The following is a 24,338-nucleotide window of genomic DNA, read 5'->3' as shown; positions in this document are numbered from 1 at the left end:
GCTTCCCTAAGTCCAATGGTCAACACCCAGACCTATAAACACAAAGATATATAAACACTGGACTGTGGAACAAATACAAATATCCAGTCGACTAGGGCTCCCGGGACACATAGATACTCCGGGGTTCACCACGACTGCCTGTGTAAAACAGGTGGCGTGTGGTACCACATCTCAAACAGTGCTGGTAGTTTTTATATTTTACAGATTTCCGTTTCAGTCAAGTCTATCAGGTTTTACATACGATAAGTTGGTGAAATGAACTTTTAATCTAGAAGGTTTTGAATCTTCCTCACAATTTAAACTTCTGATGTGATTTCGGTGTATCACATAAACTATAGACGTTGACGTGATCATTGAAAGAATCTGAAACATATACATTAAATGTAACAACACCACGTATAATTGGTTATTTATGTATGCACGTGTGTCGTTTACTCGATGATATGTCTAAGTATGTAATAAAATATATTGAAAACCTTTGCATACTGGACCAGTGTTACCACGACACGTTCATTTCGCGTTAGTGGTAAACACGACCGGAGTTCATACGGCTTAGCGATATTATGTTAATCAATCAAACTTTTGTGGTTTCACTTAAAAGAATTATAAACATGTTTACCTCATTTTGACATGGTGGAGTTGCATATCAACAAGAATATGTAGATATGCTACTATGCAATTGACTGAAAATTGTATCGAAAGCAATGATATGAAACCTTCGTGAAACTGACAGTGCTGAGAGAAAGTCAACTCCAAGAACATGTGCTATGGACGAGAAAGAGAAATAGACACGCCCACCGCTCGGCAACAGATTCCATTGTCAGCTTTCAGCCAATGAGATCGTTTGAGCAGGAAATCCGAACCACCATTGATGTGGAGAGGTTAGCTGGTGTTGAAATTTACAATCGGAGCGGGCGCCCCGCCCCCTTCATTATCCGAAGCTCGGCTCGGTTAGAACTTCACCTATAGTAAAAAGAAAAGCTTACGTACAACGGGAAAACGGCATGTGGGATCTACCAGAGGAACATGGTTTTATTTTAAATATAATAGTCGAGAGCCTGCTCGACAGTGTCTAGTATTAAGCAAAGAGAGAATACGCCTCAAATGTGTCCATTTACACCATCGTAACATTACCAGTCTGAAAGTGGTTTAATGTATTTGGCGACTTTTTAAGAATGCCATGCGAATATTCCGTTTGATGTCCTATTTACATACCAAGAACATACAGATACTGTTACAAGGTTTCATTTTAACCTGGAAGTAAACAGAAACGGTGGATTTTCTAACTAGGCAAGTCATCTGGAGAAATAGGGTATATCTGTCGAGGAACTGTCAACTAATCCAACGAAGATATTTCGGACGATTAGTGGGACTTAGTGTTACAGTGGACAGTGCTCAAAAGTTGACCAACATATTTCAGTAACGGTTATCAGATAGCGACGTGAGGGATTTCACAGGGAGGTGTCATAGAGTTTGCGAAGTAATTTCGGACAATTATTGGGACTAAGTGTTACAGTGGACAGTGGTCACTGCTCAGATAACGTGTTAGTAACAGTATATTAAACTCCAGTAACTGGGTCCATCAACAGATATCTGATGGAAAAGTGAGAGACTTCTGGAAGAGACGTCAAGTGGCGTATTCTCCGTAATTTTGGACAATCATTTTGATTAATTGTTCGCAGTGGACAGCGGTAAGTCTATGGTCAAGCTTGGCGTTTGGACAGAGGGGAGAGAGATGGTTGAGAAGTCAAATCTGGGTCTATCCGATCCGGGAGAGTTCCACAATGATAATCCACACTACCACGGAGAGGAACTACAGTATCCGGACCATCATATTAGACGGGTAAGTCAACTTCCGCTCGGAATGTCAGGCTGGTGTGGGCAAGAATCTAGCAAAACTTGAACAATTATCTCGCAGCCCTCAATAATTATGATTGAAGCTAATAACTATCTCATAGACATTTAGTAGGAGGTGTAGTAATATAATCATGAAGAATCGCATGATGTTTAAAGTCTAACAGGTGGGTTTCAAAATAAAAGATTAGGTTTTATAAAAGCTCAATGCTTGTTTGCCCTCCTGTGACATGTCTATACGATTTATGTCTGATTATTAAATTAATTATCTATTAAACTAAAAGGAAAATAAAAGGAAAAAGGAAAAAAAAAATTCTTATCATATGCTTAGATAATAGACGTAAAACTACAGTGTTGACATGAGTAGAACAAACTGTTGGTAACGTTATCCGAACAATTAGACTAGGATAATGAGTGGCTGCTTATTTACAGTGTCTTCAGAGGGTAAAGATTGTCTTAAAAGTAATATTGACAACTCATTCTCTGTCGTCGGGAAATACGTACAACCAAAAATTACAACTGCTTTCATCTAATAAATATCTGATAAAACATATACATTTCTAAATGGAATTCGGCGATTGTCTGAAGTCTATGACACATTTTCAAATCTGACCACCTTCATTTCTTGTTTCTATAAAAAATCAATTAAAAACAATCAACAGTTATATTTTATGCTGGTAAATAAATAGTTTGAATAACTTTCAAATTCAAATGATGATGTCATTATTTGTACTGTGTTGGGCTTATTTCAGTAATTTAGATATTTGTATTTTCTATCGTTCATACCGACGGATAAAGATAGATGTGTATGTAAAGGTTTTGATGATTAATAATATATATATATATACGTTTTGGTTAATATAAGGGGGCGCGGAATATGTAAAAAATAATTTCTGTGTGTTGAAATTAGCGCTTAGTAAAAACCTGCTGTTCGTTTCAATTAAATGTTATGATAGCACAGTTTCAGGTGTGATAAAGTGATTACACGATATAATTTATCGTTTGATGAAGTGATAATATTTAGTTTCTGACGTGATGACGAAATTATTTAATTTTGATCTGACAAAGCTATTGTATACCTAGCATACTATTACACATAAAAACTTATTAAAACAAAATAACACATCTGCCGGCATGAATACCTCCATTCCTTGAGCTTATACAAATTATTTAAGATAATTCAAAAACTGATATCAAACCAGGATAACCTTGATGATGTTTTATAACGGAGTGTGTGTACCATAGTTTGCTGGTAATATTTTCTTTCTGATTCTACACGGTCACAAATAATTACATATTCGAGTCCGTCCAAATATCAAATACTTTGGTTTGTATTTAATTGTATTGTTAAAACAACAATACAAAACAACTGCGCCTTTTTTCATAAATGTAAAATAAAATAACATATCAACAAACTGTTTTAAATGCAGACGTCTGTAACTAAAGATAAAAAAAAATATTTCCAAAAGATAGTTAAGTGACATATAGGAGACTTAAAATTTAGGATTTTTATCATATGATTGGCACAATGAAATCCTTATTTTTCTATTATGGTTGATCTGTGACTTGAAAATTATTTTACATTGTCAGACCACGATGTACGGTTATTGGAAAGAAGAACCATGCTTATTTTCTATATTTTTTGTCTTATTACATGTATTTTAGATTTAACAAATGAAATAAAACGTCAAATTGTTCTCAGTAGCCTAAATATTTGTGATTTGTGTGGATTGAAATAATAATATCATACAATCAGATAGGTTTGGAGTATCATTTTAATCAGGAACCCGGTTACCGTAGACAGTAATTATAAGTGTGACCACCAACTGTTGTGTCCGGTATCATTACGTAACCGTAGACAGTAATTATATTTATGATTACGTAACTGTAGTACAATGTCACAGCAATGTCGGTTTCCACAGTACTATTTAGTTTTTCTTCAGAAATGATATTTCATCGTACATTTTGTAGTTACATGTATTCCGTGTAGTACGTCATTTTTATATCTTTGGTACCTCATTTACGACAATTGTCGTTATTCCTTCAGCGTTGCTATACTTACATGTGAAATGTGTACGAGGTTTTATCGAAAAAATAACAGTACAGTGCTACATTTCAGTAAGAAAAACCTTCCCGATTCTCGGCTCGGTGACAGTGACGGATTGTTTGACATGATGGTATTTGCCAAAGCTAAGCTTATTTTTGCACATTTAGTTCGAACACATGCGGCACATATTGTATTAGCTCCATACTGACCAGTGTCCAGTAAAACAGATGTCGCAGTCAGTTTGGGTGTGAAGTGACCACAAGACCGGGGTGTATATAGCTTGTAATGTGTTTGGATAATCTGATAGTGTGGTCAGTAGATGTCGGTACATACAAGTCCCTTGGGTTCCAGCCTTGGTTAGCTGGTCCTAACTCAAGGGGGACTGGACGAGAACCAATAACAGGTTCTGTTTCCTAAACATTAACACGTGGTTTCTCCGAAACCCCCAACATGTAAATGATATATTTATACATACTTTACATAGTTATATTTTTTCATTTGCAACAATAATTTCGATTTAAATATTTTTTCCAATGACATTTCCTTGTAGAAATATGCAGATATCCAAATTTTTATGAAATAAAAGAGAAATATAAAGACGTATTGGTTACACAAAATGAATCATTGCCCTTAATTTCAAATCTATATAATGATATAGTTATTATATTTCACGAAAAATAAATATATTTCATATAAGTAAATTAATTGCCATAAAGGTCGTGAATTAGAAATGAGTGTCTTCACTAGTCCATGATGTGAACACGACACGTACCTATTCCTTACTTTTACTAGACCTGTGCTTCCTAATCAGGATTTTATATTTTTGATTGGAAAGGAGAGAAGTACGTTAAATAATTGAAGTCCAATCTTTTCGTATATAATTATATGAAATAGAACAAATTAATCTCTGTAATTATTGAGTCAAGGATTTTGGGCTGATCTAATTAATTTTGGAGTATAATCTTCCGGAATGACATTATAAAGATACGTTATCTTTTCCAGCATCTCGTGTCATTATTAAACAATTCACACCTCTGTGATAGTTTAAGTAACTCATATTTAATCACGTGTTCTCTTGTGCCCAAATTATAGGACCGATAACTTTCTTCTAACTCCGGACACTTGTCTCATCAATAAAAGAAAGTGTTAATAATTAACGCGTTTTATGTGTGACACGTGAAGGAAGCGTACTCATTTACTTCCAATCTACCCACGGTGACAAATATTATGGGGAGATAACGGTTGTTCAAATGTGATATTAATGTGTGGGATACTCTCAACATGTGCTATATTATAGCCAAAAGTCGAAATAGATTTTTGCGTCTGACCCAATTCTGATTTTAACACTTAAAGTCCAGTCTGGGCGCGCGCAAATTATAATTTACCTTGCACTGCCTCTGTCATAACGTCCAGTGATTGGTGGGTCGTACAGCACATTAATCCTTTTTTTAATTATAAAGTTAACAAACAACCTCTTTAACTTAGGTTTGTGTAGTGTTAGTGTGATTATGATTGAAGGAGATATTGGTATATGGTATAGTTTACCGCCCTCAGACCGTACTGTATCTGCTGTAGTTTTTGGAAGAAAAAAAGATGCTATTTTCTGCATTTCAATTTTACTTCTCATAAATTCTTTTACAAAACTAAAAAAGAGGTTTTCGTGAAAATAAACAGCAAGTGTATGTTATCTTAAGTCAAACGCCAAAATTAGTTTCTAATGTTACACCAGGTTGTTGATAAACTGACAGAAATAACTAGAAGCTGGGTTTTTTGTCGAGTGCCACAAAGATGGACGTATTCGCATGATGGGATCTGACAGACGAAGCTCAGTGAATTACCAACCCCAAAGTATCTTAGTAGCTCCATCAATACGGGCAAGCTTACCAAACCAAGTATCTTAGTAGCTCCACCAGTACGGGCACGCTTACCAAACAAAGTATCTTAGTAGCTCCGCCAGTACGGACAAGCTTACCAAACCAAATATCTTAGTAGCTCCGCCAGTACGGACAAGCTTACCAAACCAAACGTATCTTAGTAGCTCCACCAGTACGGGCAAGCTTACCAAACCAAGTATCTTAGTAGCTCCGCCAGTACGGGCAAGCTTACCAAACCAAAGTATCTTAGTGGCTCCACCAGTCGGGACGAGCCGTCAATATCTTAGATAACGCACAATACTTTTATTCCTATGTTTTACAGTAAAGAATACATGTTACAGTCCAATACATACCCCCAAAGGGATTTTGAAAATTGGCTGTTGGGTCAAAATCAAGTACAAAAACTGATGAAACAGGAATATTTACTGCTAAAAAGAGAGGACTCTTAGGTATCGATGTTGTTTATTGATAGCAAAACAGAGTTGTGAGGACTTCATGTTTCGTCTGATATACAATAAGATGGCAGACAGGACGCTGCAGTAGCGAAAATATCATGAACGGCGGACATTCTCTTCTAGTACTGCGTGTGCTCGGCGATTTGTGTAAGGTACATACATGAGATAGTAATTATAAAAGAATAATTGAGGTAAGACCAAGGTTTGAATTCTTGGGGTAGGGGATGTTGATGAGTCTAGTCGGCGTGAAAAAAAGGTATAGAGAGTTCAAGAATGATTTGGGCTGTGAAGAGGACGGAGGTATCAGTGCTGGGATGACTGGGGTACATTAAGTGAGAGTTGATTTTCGCATATCGGTGCAGGGTGTCTTGGGAGGTGTCTTGGGTATAAGAGAGCGATGTGGCTAGGGTATGGTGATGATGGCACGGGCTGAGCGCGGTGTGGCTAGGGTATGGGGATGATCGCACGAGATGTCTTGGGCAGGGAGGCTTGGGATGACTGATACTGTCTTCCTACGGTCCCCATCAAATCTATCACCACGTCCGATAGCGATCAGGGATGATGGCATTGACATGGTTGATGAAACTTGTAGCCAAAAGTTAAGGTGACACATGACCCTAGCGTGGGGAGTCTTCACAGGGCCACCAGGCCTTCCACAGTGTACACTGCAAGGGCGCGAACAGGCGCAGAGAAACGACCTCGTGTAATAAATCCTCACCCTATGTAACACTTCGTGAGAATTAATGTACCCGACTCGATATAACTCACGATCTATCATCACTCGCTTGCAGTCTTCTCTCCACATAAATTATATACATCGGTATGATAGTGGCGGAACACCATCCTTAATGTAATTAATCTTATTTAATTTTAATATAACAATTAGCGATCGTTTAGTACTGTACAGCTAAACAAAGTACTTCCTCAAAAATGTAACAACTGCTTACACGCGGATAGCTGGAATTTTAGTTGAATGCATATATAGGTAGTAAAATGTCATTTAAACGTGTGTCATTGTTTTCGAATGTTCCTAAAGATAAAAATATTCACTCGTTACAATGTCTTTGTTGCTAACATGTACCCCTTGTCATAAAGTAATAATCAATGACAAACATTCCTCACGAGGCCATTAGATCGCATTGATTCCCTTGTTGCAATTCTATTATGTAAAGCACATACTTCCTGTTTGCATTGACATCATATGCGGCCAAAGTTCTCGCATTGCGATATTCTTGATTATATTTTAGATGGAATTATCGTTACAATGACTATATATAAGACGAATTCCTTCTTTACAATGACTTAACATGCGATGTAATCTTCGTTGCATTTACATTTTAGCTAACATGTATTTCCTACTTATGATAACATTGTATAGGAGAAATAAACCATCGATGTAGTGGCATTATATACGAAATGTTTCCCTCGTAACAGTGACATTATATAAGAAATGTTTCCCTCGGTATAGTGACATTATAAACGAAATGTTTTCCTCGTTACAGACGATGCCTGTCCTTAACAATGGCGACATACCGAGTTTCTGTGCCGGGTGTGGTGCCCGGATATTGGACAGGTACTACCTCCTAGCGGTCGATCGCCAGTGGCACATGCAATGCCTCAAGTGTTGTGAATGCAAAATTCGATTGGATACCGAACTCACGTGTTTTGCAAGAGATGGAAATATTTACTGTAAAGAAGACTATTACAGGTAAGTACAATACAGTTAGACTGTAAAGATGACAATTTACGGGTATGTACATTATATCTAAACTGTAAAGAACATTATTACAGGGTTTAGTTCGTTGGTTTGTTCGCGCAGAGTAACGCGTCCTCTAGTAACAACCTTGGTTAGATGAAGATCGGGTTACAGGTTCATTGGTACACAGTAAGTTGAAGAAGATTATTACAGGTAGGTACACTATTGTAAGACTAGTGGGCTGTCTCTTACCCCACCACAATACACAAGCGCATTCAATTTCAAGGAACCACGTGATGATCGTTGACGTCACATTCATGAAGAAGAGAACAGGTTAGCAATGAACTTCAATAAACAGCTTGGGTTGAAGCGTACTTTAAAATGTGTAAACTGCAACAAGCAGAAATTCAAGGTGGTACTTGAACTTGAAGTCCATAGAAAAAATTCCTGGCCGAAATAACAGAATAGATTATCTTTATCTGCAACCTACTACCACCCTTGTAGTCTCGGTGTAATGGACAGCTACCCGTAATAGTGGGGAAAACATGCATTTAGTAATGACTATTGGTAAAGAACCGAAGAGATTATCTCTTTCTGCAAACTACTACTTACTCTTGGAGCATGGACAAAAATGTATCTACCCATGTAGTGACAGACATATCCCCTTGTAACAGGAACACGTGTTGGCTATACTCGTTAGGTGAGTTTCTGTTACAGTAAGGGCGGACGAACGTTCAAACCCTTATCCGTACCTAGACCTGGTTAACACGGGGATGTAAGTTACTAGGTAGATGTCTATTACTAATACAATAGTAAGCGTCTATTACTACAAGGGTAGATGTTATTACTGCAAGGGTAGGAGTTCTGTTATAAATGGAAGACGTATTGAAACAAGGATGTGTGTCTGTTATTACAACAAAGGCAGGTGCCTGTTTCTAAAAGCAATATAACTATGTAATCCTCATAAATAAAGACATACAAAATAATAACATTATCAAAAGTATCTTCACATAAAATTATGAGATTATCATATATAACCACACACCAAGTTACGACATCGTCATATACAAGTACTGCACATCAAGTAATAACATCATCATATTCAACTACACAGTCAGTAATGACATCCTCATATTCAACTACACAGTCAGTAATGACATCCTCATATTCAACTACACACTCAGTAATGACATCATCATATTCAACTACACAGCCAGTAATGACATCATCATATTTAACTACACAGTCAGTAATGACTGATGACACCGTCATATATAAATACACACCAAATAATGACATCTTATATAATTTCACCAGGTAATGACATTAGCATGATATTAAGTTCTAAAAAAGCATTAAGCATGATGAATTGTGAAAATTATGAAACAGAGGTTGGCCGGAAGTTCGTCACGTCTAATTATATTATTGTTGTGGGATATGACATTGTGTTTTGAGCTACACACAAAAAATGTGGTCTTTTATTTTGTTGTGAAGTTGCTGGCGAAATGTCATGTCCTTGTCCAGATTACTACGTGATTTGTTGAACCAGAGTGACCGGTATGACTTAAACCAGAAGGCAAATGACCTATATTGCATATGCTACATTTATACTTTAGATACTATTAGCGCTAAGGTAGGATTGAACCCCATCAACGTCAATCCAGCGCATCTACACATCCCTGCAATAGTACTGTCATGTCAGCCATCTTCACTGTCGTGAAGAATGTTTTGAATTACAATGTGTCAACACTTTGATGTATGTTGTTGATCAGAACCAATCCCCTGTATCCTTATAGTGACTAATGCTTATCTTACCTGCACTATTCGGCAAGCACAAAACATAACTGTAGTTTAGTTTGTAATTGTACCATAGCAATGACAAATCTTGATGGAATTAGAAATATCGTTATATTTTCCGTTTGTCCTATTGATAACAGGTAAACGGTTCCGTGTTACTTTATTAAGTGTAAACAATGATAATCTAACCACAAATATTTAATTGTAACGCAGGCGTCTCCACACCATTAACAGGGTTAGGGTAAGGTTTTGTGTAACCTAACGTCACACATTGAAATTGTCAAAACGCTTTATAATAGAGAATTTATTTTGTATAAAACTTTCGTCCATTCATTTTATATATCAATAAAAAAAGAAAAGGCCAATATCATAACCCATTTAAAAATCCGGATGTTTACGATAACTTATTAAATTATATTTCAATAATGAGTATGTCGGTCAATAGAAATAATCAGAGTGGTTTAGACTTACGTCTCCTCAAAACAATCCTTCTTTTGAAATAAGGAAATTATCTCGTTTACGAGCTAATAACATTATAGGTTTTACAAAGTCAATGATATAACAGTCTAACAAATTTACTAATATCGCAGTCCAACAAAATTGATAATAGAGCAGTCTTACAAAATTTCTAATATTGCTATCTAACTATACTAGTTAACAATATAGAAGTAACAGACTAACAAAATAACTAATATTGCAGTAACAGAGTTACTAGAATTAAAATTCAACAAAGCTACTAATATTGAAATCCAAAAAAGTTTCTAATATTGAAATCCAAAAAAAAGTTTCTAATATTAAAATCCAACAAAGTTACTAATATTAAAATCCAACAAAGTTACTAATATTAAAATCCAACAAAGTTACTAATATTAAAATCCATCAAATGTACTAACTATTATTTAAGTGCAACAAAGTTACTAATAATAAAATCTAATATTACATTTTTCTATAACAACGCTACTTATATAACAGTTATTAAGTAAAGAAACTTTTCAAGTTGAAACGCATTGATCCATCATTGAGAAACAAGATTAGTTGTTAAATTTCATAGAATGTAGCTAACATATTTACGATTGGATTGTGATCAGAAAGATTTGGAGTGTTATTCCAAATTTATTTGTTTAACAAATTTCAAATGACAAAATCGCAAAAGAAATCTAAGTTGAGTATGGTTGAGCCCATTGATGGAGGTCCTATTTCCGGAGTACATTGTCAGGTTGTAGTTCAATATCCTGGTTGTATGGATTGACGGCTAACATGTGTCGATGTTAATTTAGGGTCGACTCCAAGAAACCCAGCGTCAATAATTCCACGGGAAATTCTATCACCACAATATCAATACAAAATGCTAATATGAACATGATGAATTTAATTAAAAACAATAACAATCTGTTATAATGATTAAATTATCAATCTGTTTACCGTTATAACAAAGTCGTGTAGTTTGTCTGTGTAAGGAAATTAACTCACTTAATTAATTCGTATTAAAATTTCCAAATATACCAACCACAACATTTGATTATTTAGACCAGAAATTCCTGATTCAGTTCCAAATCTTACTTTTAACATACTCATTATATCATATAACTGTGGTTTTGATGTAAGATTTTGTTTAACATTCAATACTATCATTATATTATATAATTCTGTTTTTATGTAAGATATCGGTTTGAACCGAAATGAAATAATCTTCAAAATTTAAATTGGTATTTGTGACATAGTGTTATACAAGTGATATTGTTTAAGAAGAGTAAGAAAGGAAGCTAATGGTAGTACCGGCCAAATTACAATGCTGACTTCATACCGTGATCTATTCATTACAGTACATCTCTAACAACATAGAATAAATATTGATTATTGATAATTAAAGGATGATCACAGGATACTCTCATATGATACAATACCTTCTTTGACATTTTATTTCTAGCATTGATGGAGATAAAACTATATTCAGATTTATAGACATGTGTTTTAGTTGTTGAAATATTGGTTCGTAATCACATCAGTGTAAGTACAATAAAAACGTTTCAGGCATAATTCACAAATTACTACCATAACGTTGTAGTGTATATGATTTAATTCAAAATAGCTATGGTTCGTTTTTCTATAAAGAATAGAATCAGACCTCAACAGGCGCTGAACCTGTCGATAAATGGTTAGCGCGCACCGAGCGACGTGAGGCACAGTGGGAAAGCATTGAGACTTGGATAATGGGTATTTAAGGGCTATAATTTCATAAGGCACGCCTGACTGATTTTCTATCGTCCATTCCTTGGTAGATGATAGCGTACTTGAGGATAAGCATATGATAGTTACTCTGACGTTATACCGAAGTACAGGTGGTCTGTAAAATTTAGACATTATTGACACTTTCCTTCTGTAAATAGTACCGATTTGTAAGGCGATAATTGAACGACTATGCATTTTGTGTGTATATAATTTTATGTATGTATTCTTGTTGTATTTCTTCCAGATGTAATCAATTTTGACAGCTACATTGTTGTAAATATCCGTACCATTATTTCATTTCATCAGTGCTAAAGAAAAAATCAATCTGATTTCCAATAGATCATATATTTTTATAACAACACATATTAGCTTACCTTCTTTTATAACGTTAATTTATTTCGACAATTTATTAACGTCCTTTGTAGTAAAGCACGATCTGATTTAACAAATTGTTATACTATGTATAATTGATTTACGCCCTCTGTGGTTAACTACAGGCTAACAATAATTATATTATCTATATTGTATTAACATGGCAGCATATACAAAAATATCTGAAGGATGGAAACAGAAATAATTTTAAGGATTTTATTTTAATTATTAGAATAATGCTGCAATCTTAAAATGTATAGCACTTCAAACGTATTTTCTTTTGTAAATATATTTTCATAAATTCTTTATATCTGTAAACAAATTCAGGAAAACAACCACATTTGTATTACACCAATTTGTATCATGTTTGTTTAATAAAATCATGAGATATTGGGATTTATAGGAAAAAAAATATGTTACCAGTGGATTTATAGAAAAAGAAATATTTCACCAGGAGATTTAAAGAAAAAGAAATATTTTACCAGGAGATTTAAAGAAAAAGAAATATTTTAGTTAGTGTAATATATGAGAGTACAAGCTATTGTAACACATTAATGGTCGGTTTCAATTTATTACTGATGTTGTTTACACGTTCTATACAGAAATGTTGATATAAAAATAATATACAGAACACGAAAACATTATATAGGTCTAATGGATGTGTTTCATGTGATTTTATTTTATTTCATTGTTTATTTTTATTTTCTGATGAAGAAATGGATTTTTTAAAGAACGAAAATGATTTGTTAACCATATATATAATACATATTTCCCTGATAGATAATATGCGTATTGAAACACTGTTGAAATAGTTGTACAAATGAGAACTAGATTAAATGGGTTTTAGTAGGATGTGTTTCTCAAAATACAGATGGCAGGATTTTGTAATATAAATATTATACAATGTATGTAAAGTAAACTTATTTCATTCGGGACATAATAATGTATTTGATATTAAATGTTTTGTTTGTAATTACTTTATCAGTTCATTCGTGACCTTTCAGTACATGATTTCTTAATTTCTTTACTTTGTTAATGGTAAAAAATAAAATAATAATGAATGTTTAACTTAATTGAAATCAAAATCAGCCAGAAATATATTTGTTTTACATGTAATATGCTAAAAGTAATTATCATGAAGCCAGTTTAACCTAGTACCTTATTTGTAAGATTTTTCTTTAACATAGCAGACCCAGATTTTCATAAGACAGCAGGGTCAAATTCTAGAAATGACAATAAAAAACATTTTCTCAATTCGTCTTCGTTTATTTTAATGAACATAAAAAAGTCTTGACATTTCAAAACTGGACATGTAAAATATCAAAATGTAGCTTAAAGCAATTATGTTAAATGCTTCTGTACATAGAAATTGTGTTGATTACTGTTCAGTCAGTACATCTGGTATTATTGTAATAACTCACGTGGTATAATTTGATTTTGTTACCCTTCGTTATCCTTACTTGGACGCGTTTCAGTTTCAAATTTACAAATATAATTAAGACTGCTTGTACGACAAGAATACGTATTTTCATTAATATGCTCCAATTAGTATCTACGTTCAAATACATAACATTGCTATACCGTCGGATACCTTAGCGTCAGTACCCTAACACACAGTGGTGTTAGCTAAGTCATGTTTTCACGTTCGTGTTGACGCGTTTTGCATCAACATTTGGTAGTCTGTCTCGCCGTGTAATTTACCGTCATCGGATCTTTCCTCACCTCAGGGAATCCTAAACATCCGTAAGACACCCAGACTCCATAACATGTTTCCCGCTCTTTTCTTTTTCAGACCACCTATTGCGAGTGTCCCGCGTGGAAACATTTCCTATAAGCTTGCTATTATCTCTGAAGAAGCGATCAGGACCAGATTCGGGGGAGCATGGTTTACTTTGTATCCATATACATACCCTGAACACATTTACTTGGTACCTCTTTCAAAGATCTTTAGTGTTACAGACGCAACTAAGCATTGACGACTACAAATACAATTTATTGCTGTTCCTTTGTTATTTTCTCTCGCAGTTACATGTTAATAACGACAGAAAGCAAGCAGACAGCAATGTTTTTGTCTAAACTGGGGTCCAGGTGCGAAATTCCTAAACTTTAGAGATTTTATTGACACAGGAGGCATGCTGTCATTGGTTCAAATCGTCCCGGGGCAAGAAATACGCGGCTTGGTCTACAGGAAACGTCAGGGCAAACTTGATTTTCCTTCGCATGAATTCAAAGTTCGGAAAATGACAGTTGGTAAGAGAATTCTATCGGGGCTATGCACTTGTATGAACTCGGGAAAATTGATTTACCAGTCCGTAGTCATCAATGCTTGGGGAGGGAGCCCGGTGCTTTCTGAAATATGATGATTCGTTTTTCGCTGATTTCCAAAACTTTCTCGGCGATACATGCCGGTGACGCTGTGTCAATGCGTATCCGATGTTTTTTTCTTAATACTGCAAGAGGCAAGAGGTTTCTGGGTTAGTTTCTCTGTTCTATTTATTATCGAAATATTCCATGCAATATTTATCCATCATCCGATATAGATATGTGTGTTTAACTCATTTGTCTCCGCGAACCTAAGATGATTGGCAGATATCAAATATAGGCCTAGCTTTACACAGTTTTAGTATATTTTCAATTTTGTTGAAAAATGGCACTTTAAAAAAAATATTCATTTAGTTTATTGAAGAATAGATTCCTTGTGATGTTTAGAACGTAAACTAAATTATTACCTTTTAAAAAGTCTGTTCGATACAAGATTGTTGTGCCAATTTTATCGACGTCTACATTTTCAAAATAGAAAACATGTTGTATGATTATTTTAATTAAAATTACAAATGTAGCGTATTTCACAAAACTTGATATAAACTACGCTGCCAAACACAGCTAACTTGATTATTAATAAACACCGTACTGTCTTCGTGCATTTAGATGCCATTGTTTCTACCATGAGCATACCTCATGTTCCACGCTAAGTAAATTGGAATTGTCGGCATTCGACCATGGCGGTACACGAGAGAAAGCGCATGTGCATGTGCATGCTTGTTTTGCGAATATTAAGGCACGTGTATGACAGGAGTCTAATCAAACAGCTAGTCGACGGAATCTTGACAACACAAGGAGGGGGCGTGGCCGTTAATTTAGCTAGCCTTTCAATATGCAATTCTTTCATTGTTTCGCCCTCTTTGATACCGTCGGTCTAACGACCCTCTTCTCTCATTCAGTTTGTATTTGCAGCGTGTACAAACGACTTTTGGACCAAAATTCAATCTGTGTTTATTCTGCGACATGAAAGGTAGAATATGTTGAAGGATGTTGCTAGATTGTACAACATATGCAAATTTTGTTAACGCCATTCGTTCCGAATAGATGTACTATTGGGATTCGTTAATCTAGTTATCATAAGATGTGCCTAGAGTACTCCAGAACGGAAACGAAGAGATCTGCAATGATAGGCCCACTTCACCTGTTAATTCATTATATTATTTAGTATAAATGAGTTCTGCGATCGAACGGAAATCCTGCATAGCGTAAAACCGCTTTGTCCGATGTAAATGACAAAATTTCATCTGAATTTTCATGATTTTCATTTGTAAGTTACAAGAACACAGAAAGAGATATGCCACGGCAACACTAATACACAAGAACAAAATAAAACTAATTACTAAAAAAGCAACACAAAACAGGGACCCAATATGAAAACTGCAACGTCACGATGTTTTCCTCACGGCGCGCTGTCAGACAAATGTAATCTAGATGTCGCAACTACATATTTATATGTAATATTTAATCTTTAATTCAGTAACTATCTACGCATTGGTTCTAATATTGAAATAAGATATCCAGAGTACTTGAAAGCATATTTGTATAATATACAAATTAACTTGAGGAAATCTCTTTCTAAAATTGAAATATTAATTTTCATGTTGTCAGAGTCGGTTGTGTAACAAAAAAAAGAGCTCAATTATCTAAATGCAGAAGAGAAATATTTAATAAGATAAGCTGTCAAAATTTTAACACGTAAATATTATGTCATGTTTTGAAATGGTCGACTGATCTTTAACAAAGCTGTTTAATTATATGTTAATGTGTGTACTGAGATAACCCGAGTAAGACGTAATGGAAATTGTACCCAAATCAATTAAGAATTTTGGAACTAAAAACTGGTTGAAATACAGGCAAACTAAACGTCGCGTTAAATGTTATTTGTCATAGGAAATGCAATTCAAGTGCCATAACTATGAAATTTAAAATGCCCTTATCCTATCAATCTGATTTATAAAGTTAAGTTCATTGCGTTTGGTTTGCCTTTAGAAACCATGAAAAGTGTATTATGTGTATAATTACAGGCGCGATGATCAATACAAAAGCCGATCTATTTGGCGACAAGATGTTAGGGATTGACCTACAATAATCCTTTTAACCTCTTGTGTCAAAATGATAAAAACTTAATCATTTCGTATTATAACGTTTATTTAACACCGAGTGTGCCCCGAATTATGTTATGTGACATTAGGTAAACAGTGTATTGGTGGTCCATTCTAATACGTTCCGGTAGGTCGGATTGTAGCTATCCGGAATCCTACTGAGCTAAGTATTACTCAAAATGAATACATGGACTTTAGGAAATTACTTTATCGATGTTCATGTGTACTCATTTATTTTCTATTTGTATAAGAATGTATAGCTTGGTGATACGCTAACCGCCATGTCTCCACCGTAATCAGGAGTACATTATTTTGGCAAAAGGAAGTTTTATATATCTAAATGGTATTACGATCTATTGAAAACACAAGTTGAAAACAGTATGGTTGGAACAAAATTATAAGCATAAATTACACAATTTTAACTAATAATGTTCTACTTTTCACTGATGAAATATATTTCGTTGCATGTATCATGTAAACTGTTTACCGATTTTCATGGGATTTATTGATACAAAAGATAATGTCAGCTAATTGATACACACCTTCTTGTGTCATTGATTATTGACATATACTCTGTAGATGTTTTGAACCTCATATAATCGTACCTTGTAGTAATGTAAAATGTTTAAACTAGTCAGTATGGTGCTTTATATTATGATTAATTAGTCAGTATGGTGCTTTATATTATGATTAACTAGTCAGTATGGTGCTTTATAATATGATTAAGATACCACTCGCTTCCTGTAAATTACACTCCAGATACCCCTCCAGTTCTTTTGGTATTTTATATACACACTTCCATTGTTTGCTACCTAAGATACCCCTTCCAGGGATTGAGTAGAAATTGTCGTTTCCATGTGCCTGTTGTGTGTCCATGGTTTGCTGTAGTTTCGATTTACGTCGTGTACTTTACTGTATTAATTTCTGTGAACATCGATAAACTACTGTAACGCTATCCGGATCAACCATCAGATAGTCCGCATACGGAAGTATGTACACAAGCTTTTCAGGAAATATCTACAGAAGTATCGGAAATATTACATTGAAAATACATACACTCAGCATTAATTTACCATAGAAAGAGCTCGATATATTGAATTTGGTAATAATAAAATATGGATGAAATGTTAAATTTCTTTTCAGTTATAAAATTCGATATATCGTTTGTGGAATGGAGTGAATGAAGTACTTGATTTCGTCTGAGAGCTTGAATCTGTTCTGATATATATGAGATGGGCACCTGCGATTTTTTGGATGCTAAACCAATATTGACCAAGCGCCTTAGTAAATATTAGCAGTCCGTCCCGATGTAATGCATTAACAATGTACAGTAACCAGCAAAGGCTCTGTATTTGGACTGTAATCACTAGTGTTTATATCCCTCACGTCGCGTGATAAGGCGATTCATCACTGTTTGCTCATCTTAGATCCATTCAAACTGTGGTAACACAGAGCTCGGTAAGCTTACTACAGTAGTTACACGTCACAATTATAGTGTTTGTAATTGACATTACGAAATTAAACGTGCACAATCCTCTACATAAAATATTCATAATTCATTTATGTAAGATAAGTTGCCAATTTTGAAGGATTAATTCGTATCCATATTTCCAAGCAGAGAGCAACAAGTTGTCATAATTTGATCTAGATTTACACGGTCATCCATTTCACACTTCGAAATCGAACACGTCGAGGGATTTTGTATGTCAATATGTAAAAAGTTGTAAGATATTTAAAGGTTTTATTTGTCGACACACTGCTATTGAAAATATCCTTCCCTAATGTTTACTTAGAATTCCCCTTTTAATTTTCAAAAATTCAATAAACAGGATATCTTCGTCTTCATTTTTATTTCCAAAAATATATCTGTTACAGAACAATATCAGTTATCTGCGGAAAGCCAGTTTATGATAATGAAAATATACTTTTGATAATTTTCACGTGACAGTTTGAGAACGTCGATAAATCTTAAAATCTTTTAATGTTGATAATTTAAAGCTTTGATAGCAATTTCTTTAAGATTTCACAACATATCTGTATTCGACATTATAATTCCTTCAGTCGGAATCATCATCAGCATGAACCGGACCTCTAGCCTGTATTTTTTCTGTATAATTGTACTCTTAAATCCTAAATCCTATAGGTAATCCATTGTTTGCAGGTGCAGTCTTAGATCGGGACCAAGGCATGCGTACGATGCTCCCAGATCCCTGGCTTAAGACATCTGGCTCTCTCTCGGTATATGCATCTGGCAGCGCGCGCGTGTCTCTTTGAACCCCTAATTCCTGTTTTGGTGGTTTGTACACGGAGGGGCCGTGTACTCAGCCTTCAACAGGGGCAGGACTGAAATATGTTGTGTTTGATCCGGAACGAGAAAAGCTATAAGAATAGGATTCTTTTGGCCATTTTGTTGCTCTTAGTTCCTCCCTTGTCTTTTTTGTTGTTTTTGAAAGTAAGCACATGTGGGTTTGGTCTGTGGTGGTAGCCCAGACTTTTACAGCAATAAATGAATCCAGACAGTCGGTTTTCACACATGCGTTTGACTTTTGATTTTATATTTTCAACGCATTTCCGTTTTTTGTTTTATAATATTTTCTCTTGATATCTTTCATGTAAACTTCTGTCACATGCAAATTCATATTAGCTCATCGTTATATAAATATAAGTTCTTTACTGGGTTTGAAATTTCAGCATTACAAAGGGTCCACATATCCTCATTGGGCGTCGATTATGAAAGTAAATCTCCGTAAATGTTAGAAGCAGCACTTTCTGTTTCCCCTCCTCTACAGATTTATCATCCATGGCAGCAATTAAGTTGTCAATAGTGCCTCTAACTCGTTTGATCTACATTTCCACTATATATAACATTACGTGATAAAGATTTCAAATAGTTTTCCTACTTACCCGGTTGATGTTTTAGATTGACTTCTCCCAGCTTATCAAAGCTATAGGATTTCGTCATGTGCTTGTCGTTACCTCACACTCCGCTCCAGAGTTCATGCAACTCACTTTTACCACCCTAGTGTGATATCTGAAATTACTTCTCAAAATATCACAAAATCTATAATTTCATGCATTAAGTGTTTGTTTTTCATTAAGATGCATGGAATAACCAAATGAATTTCCGCTAAAATAATATATGTATACATGAGGCAAGTAAGTTATCGCAACGGTGTAGACAATACAAGGTTGTCAAATTTTCAAAACGATCCGCTGCTTTATCAAGACACGTAATTGGTTCCGTGTTTTCCTGTTGATGTGTGTTGATAAAAGAGAAAATTTTCGAAAAATATGACAACCTTATATTGTTTACGCTATGTTATTACTTTCTTGTCCAATTTACTCATTTTAAGTAAGTCGTCTTCCATAAGGATCTATAATTATATGCCATTTGATTAATGATATTACCTTTTTGACAGAGTACTTTATATAAATATATATAATAGATTTTACCTAATTTTATCCATTTGGCAAAATAATTTATGTTTCAAAACAATAAAAGTTATTGAGGGTTATCAAATTAGACAAGTATCGATGGCTGTTAAGTACTTATTACCATGAATAAATTGCCCTTAATACAGTCGTCTCAAGATTTACACACCAATTGTTTTAATATTTTGCTCTAGAGTATCAGATTAAAGATGTGTATTTTTGTGATTTTTCTTTGATGTCTGTAATATGATTATGCTCCATTTAAATCGAGGATCGTACATATTTTAATTTAAATTTCAAAAATTAAGAAAATCATATTTATTTCAAATTTTACCTTTTCTCTTATGATCTATATTCTTCTATATTCTCTATAACTCTTCTTTATAATATATATACCTAGTAATTTTCTTATTGCTAATAATCAATGTAACTTTCTCTCTCAAATCCAATTTTCAACGTAATGTTTCCTTATCGTCAATACCCCATTCTTTATTACAATGATACATGTAACCAAACTTACATGTAACACCCCACCTGTCCCAGTCCGACATCTACTCCTTAGCAAAGTACTGTACACTAAGGGTCACACTAATCTCGTGTGTTACCAGACGAGGAAGGTCTGGCTATGTTATCATAGCCATGGAACAAATAAATCTGCTAAAACGGAATGACTGAAATAAAATGTTGTAATTATATTATTATCAAGATACGATTTATGCTACTTGAATATTACTCAAACGTAAAGTTAAGTTAAAGCTTTATTAGCACATTATATCTTAACTTGTAAAAGTCTTTCATATGATTTCAAAATGTTCTTATATAAGTAATTTGTTAATAGAAAGCATTAAAGATATACTTATATAATGTTTTATTTATTTCAGAAGATTTGCTGTGAAAAGGTGTGCAAGGTGTCAATTAGGAATATCTGCTAATGAACTAGTAATGCGCGCCCGGGACTGGGTCTACCACATCACGTGTTTCACATGTATGGCGTGCAATAAAACACTTACTACGGGAGACCAATTCGGAATGAAAGAAAATTTAGTTTATTGCAGAACGGATTATGAACTATTGTTCCAAGGCGAATTTTTCCACGGAATGACTCCAGGACTCCCGTGTTCGTCTGGGGGGCATTTTCCCTATTACAATGGAGTCGGGACGGTACAAAAGGGACGACCCAGGAAGAGAAAGAATCCCATCGCGGATGGAGAAGGGTGTCCTCCGGGCATGGGTGAGTCGCATCACTTCATTTCATTCATACGCTAGCCACGTGATCATACACTTCATTAAAATTGGCCACATTGGCATCTGGAGGGTCCGTAGACGTTCTCTGGATTTTGAGAGTTTTTCTCATACAATTCGGTCGCTTTCTTTTCTATTTCTGATCGTATTTTGTTGTTTAGGATCTCAACACCACCATAAAATACATCGTGCAAATGTCCTTTTCTCTTTCGTTCGTTGCTTTGAATGCGATATTTTTTGGCGAATCCGCACAAATTATGTGATATTTCTGCCAATTTGTAATACAATATCAAAATATTTCAGTAATTAAATGTTCACTGACAACCATCAGCATCTAAAAAATTAAATCACAATTTCAATCAAATCAAGTTACAAATTTTACGAAAATTGTACGTATAAAAAGACACATGCTCTAAAACAATGCAGCAATCAATGTTAATCATATTTCTGATGTGGTGTCTGAACTGCAATGTAGTGTACCTCACTAGAGCAGCACACTGGTGATAATTGCTGAGTCAATAAGGTGCAATTTGTAAAGGATATTTGTTCGGATCTAGCCTCGTATCCCGTTGGTCTTTACTTTTACATTGGTAAATATTTGCCAGGCCAAGGAAAGGGTGTTGTCCTTTCCATTTCCTATCATTAAAACAAATAGGGTTTATAAATATTTCATGAAGCTCTATTGATATTATCTGAAGTAGTAACACTCCACGGGCGGGCGGTTCACATCCTATTTTTCTCCCGGAATTCGATTTATACAAAAATAATATTCAATTACATTATTTTTTATATGTGTGAAAACAATGAGTTCATATTTGCTCAAAATCGGTGAAAAGAGCATATGTTGTGACCTCAAATAGATTTGTTTTGGGGAAAAAAGGAAAATCAATGTACTGTATTAACAATTGCAAAGACTGATGAGTTCTCATCGTAGAATTGCCAAAACGGTCGATAAAACTAAATTAAAATGTTTTAGGTATACATATACGATATTACTAAAACAGTCCACATGTACATTTATATATGGATATTATTTTGATTGGTAATTGATTTGAAAGAATACATCAATTCAAGTCATTACATTGAAAACAAGTTTCCTCGAAGAAATCGATGAGAGATTCTTTGGATTTTATTTTCGTCAAAGCTCCATTACTTCTTATTGGGAGAGCTGGTACTCCACATGGTTCGGTTTATACAACTGAGATATCCGTTTTATTAAGGTCGACATGCAAACTGTAAATTGGCTGGATAATACTCAATTATAACACTGACATAATAAATTATCGATTATAGTATATTGCAGCAAAGGAATGTTTTCGCCAATATGTACTCGATATGTAATAGTGTATATGATATTCTGTTTCAAACAAATACAAGTGGACATAGCATTATGTAAAAATTAAATCGAATGAATATAATTTCTGATATAATGATCTAAATATCTTTTTGCTTTTGGCCAAATTCTTTTTTCTTCATTTCACGGACATTGGCCCTTGAACGTTTTAGCATCACTGTACTCCAGGATTCGTTTGTCACCCCGAAAGGGTTTATCTGGGCCTTGTACTATCACGCTGGGCCGGCTGAAGCGAGAGGCTGATAAGTCCAACATTCCTCGCGCCAAATCAGACCGGCGCACGCTAAATTAACATTGCAGTATTTCTCCAGCACTCGCCTGACTCCGGTCATGTTTTGTTATGAAATTCAACACGGTATGGGACAGCCGTTGTACGATATCAATAGGTGTCAAAATACTGCTTGTAACAAGTTTCGTAGAAGTAAAAACATATGTATTTGATTGGATTATATCATTTAGGATGAAGATTGATTAAAGTATCAATTGATATTTAATAACTACTATCATGATAATTTTATTTACATAATGTCATCACAACCACAGCTATCTCCGGGAAGTGGTTAAATATGCAATAGGGATAATAGATAGGTATCCGAGTGGATTGTGTCAAGGAACAACGTTAAAAGATTATGGAACAGGCATGAAGATAGAAATGAGCATATAAAACTCTTTGGTTACAACCTCGTGATTTTATCACTAAAATATACGTCAGGATGGAAAAAAAATATTTTATTAAATAAACAAACCAATCTTACGACGAAGACAGTAATCTTCGACGCTATCAGTGTAAACTGAGGTGAAGTTTTTAATGAAAAGATTTTATCTGAGCCCAGCTTATCGTCATATGACATGAAATGTGTTTTGAATTACATGATCCAGAGGAGCTGATACAATCAGCAAATTAAATGCAAAATCTACATAACTGCCATGATGTATGTGAAAACGTTTAGGATATATCAGTAGTGCCGTAAGATTTCCATGGTCATACGTCATCAAAATTTTATAATAAATAATGATGTTCAGGTTGTATACAAGGGCGACTGATTGAGGAACTTTACAAATAATGGATATAGCTTCAGCAGATACATTTGTGATACTCTGATATATGAAATAAATCAAACGAAAGTTTAAATTAACGTTTTTGATGGAAGTGACAACGAAGAAAATTGTATTGCTTAATCGCATTGTGAATTAAGACCGAGCTGTTAGAGTGAGGCCGCCGTATAGTAAAAAGCCAGTGCCGCAGTCAAGTGTTTTTGTTTTAGGAATATATGTATATCTAAAATACCCAGATTAACTTGTCAACGTACAGGGAGCTCAGCTTACGTACAAAACATTTGCTACCTTTTTGTCTTTTTCTCATGCGATAATACTCCGGATTCTGTTAATACAATGAAACGGATGAACTGCAAGCTTTTTCAATTATCTTCATTTTCCCTAAAACCGAATTATATCCCGGATATTCTTTAAACAATGGAACATAATTTTTTGCAATTACATCCTTGCATTTTCTTTAAAAACGAAATTATAGCCGAGATTTTTACTTACTTAACCTAATACTC

The 24,338-nt window shown here is 34.5% G+C and overlaps 1 protein-coding gene across 3 annotated transcripts in view; it reads left to right on the top strand.

Annotated features, from left to right (window-relative positions):
- LOC110442455 (LIM/homeobox protein Lhx9-like) overlaps nt 1–24,338 on the top strand; it is a 56,475-nt gene that overhangs the window by 5,198 nt on the left and 26,939 nt on the right. For 2 of the 3 annotated variants that reach the window (XM_021486068.1, XM_021486067.1), the window contains exons 2-4: nt 1,683–1,843; nt 7,733–7,938; nt 21,062–21,411. In XM_021486068.1, the coding sequence (XP_021341743.1) occupies nt 1,700–1,843; nt 7,733–7,938; nt 21,062–21,411 (700 nt within the window). In that variant the 5' untranslated portion in view covers nt 1,683–1,699. Of the gene's footprint in view, nt 1–802; nt 1,844–7,732; nt 7,939–21,061; nt 21,412–24,338 lie in introns of those variants that run through there. The other variant, XM_021486069.1, reaches the window with a different exon arrangement.

Source organism: Mizuhopecten yessoensis, unplaced genomic scaffold (genome assembly GCF_002113885.1).
Source record: "Mizuhopecten yessoensis strain PY_sf001 unplaced genomic scaffold, ASM211388v2 scaffold716267, whole genome shotgun sequence".
NCBI lineage: Eukaryota > Metazoa > Mollusca > Bivalvia > Pectinida > Pectinidae > Mizuhopecten > Mizuhopecten yessoensis.
Note: the sequence above shows the minus strand (reverse complement) of the source record. Positions and strands in the feature narration are given on the sequence as shown.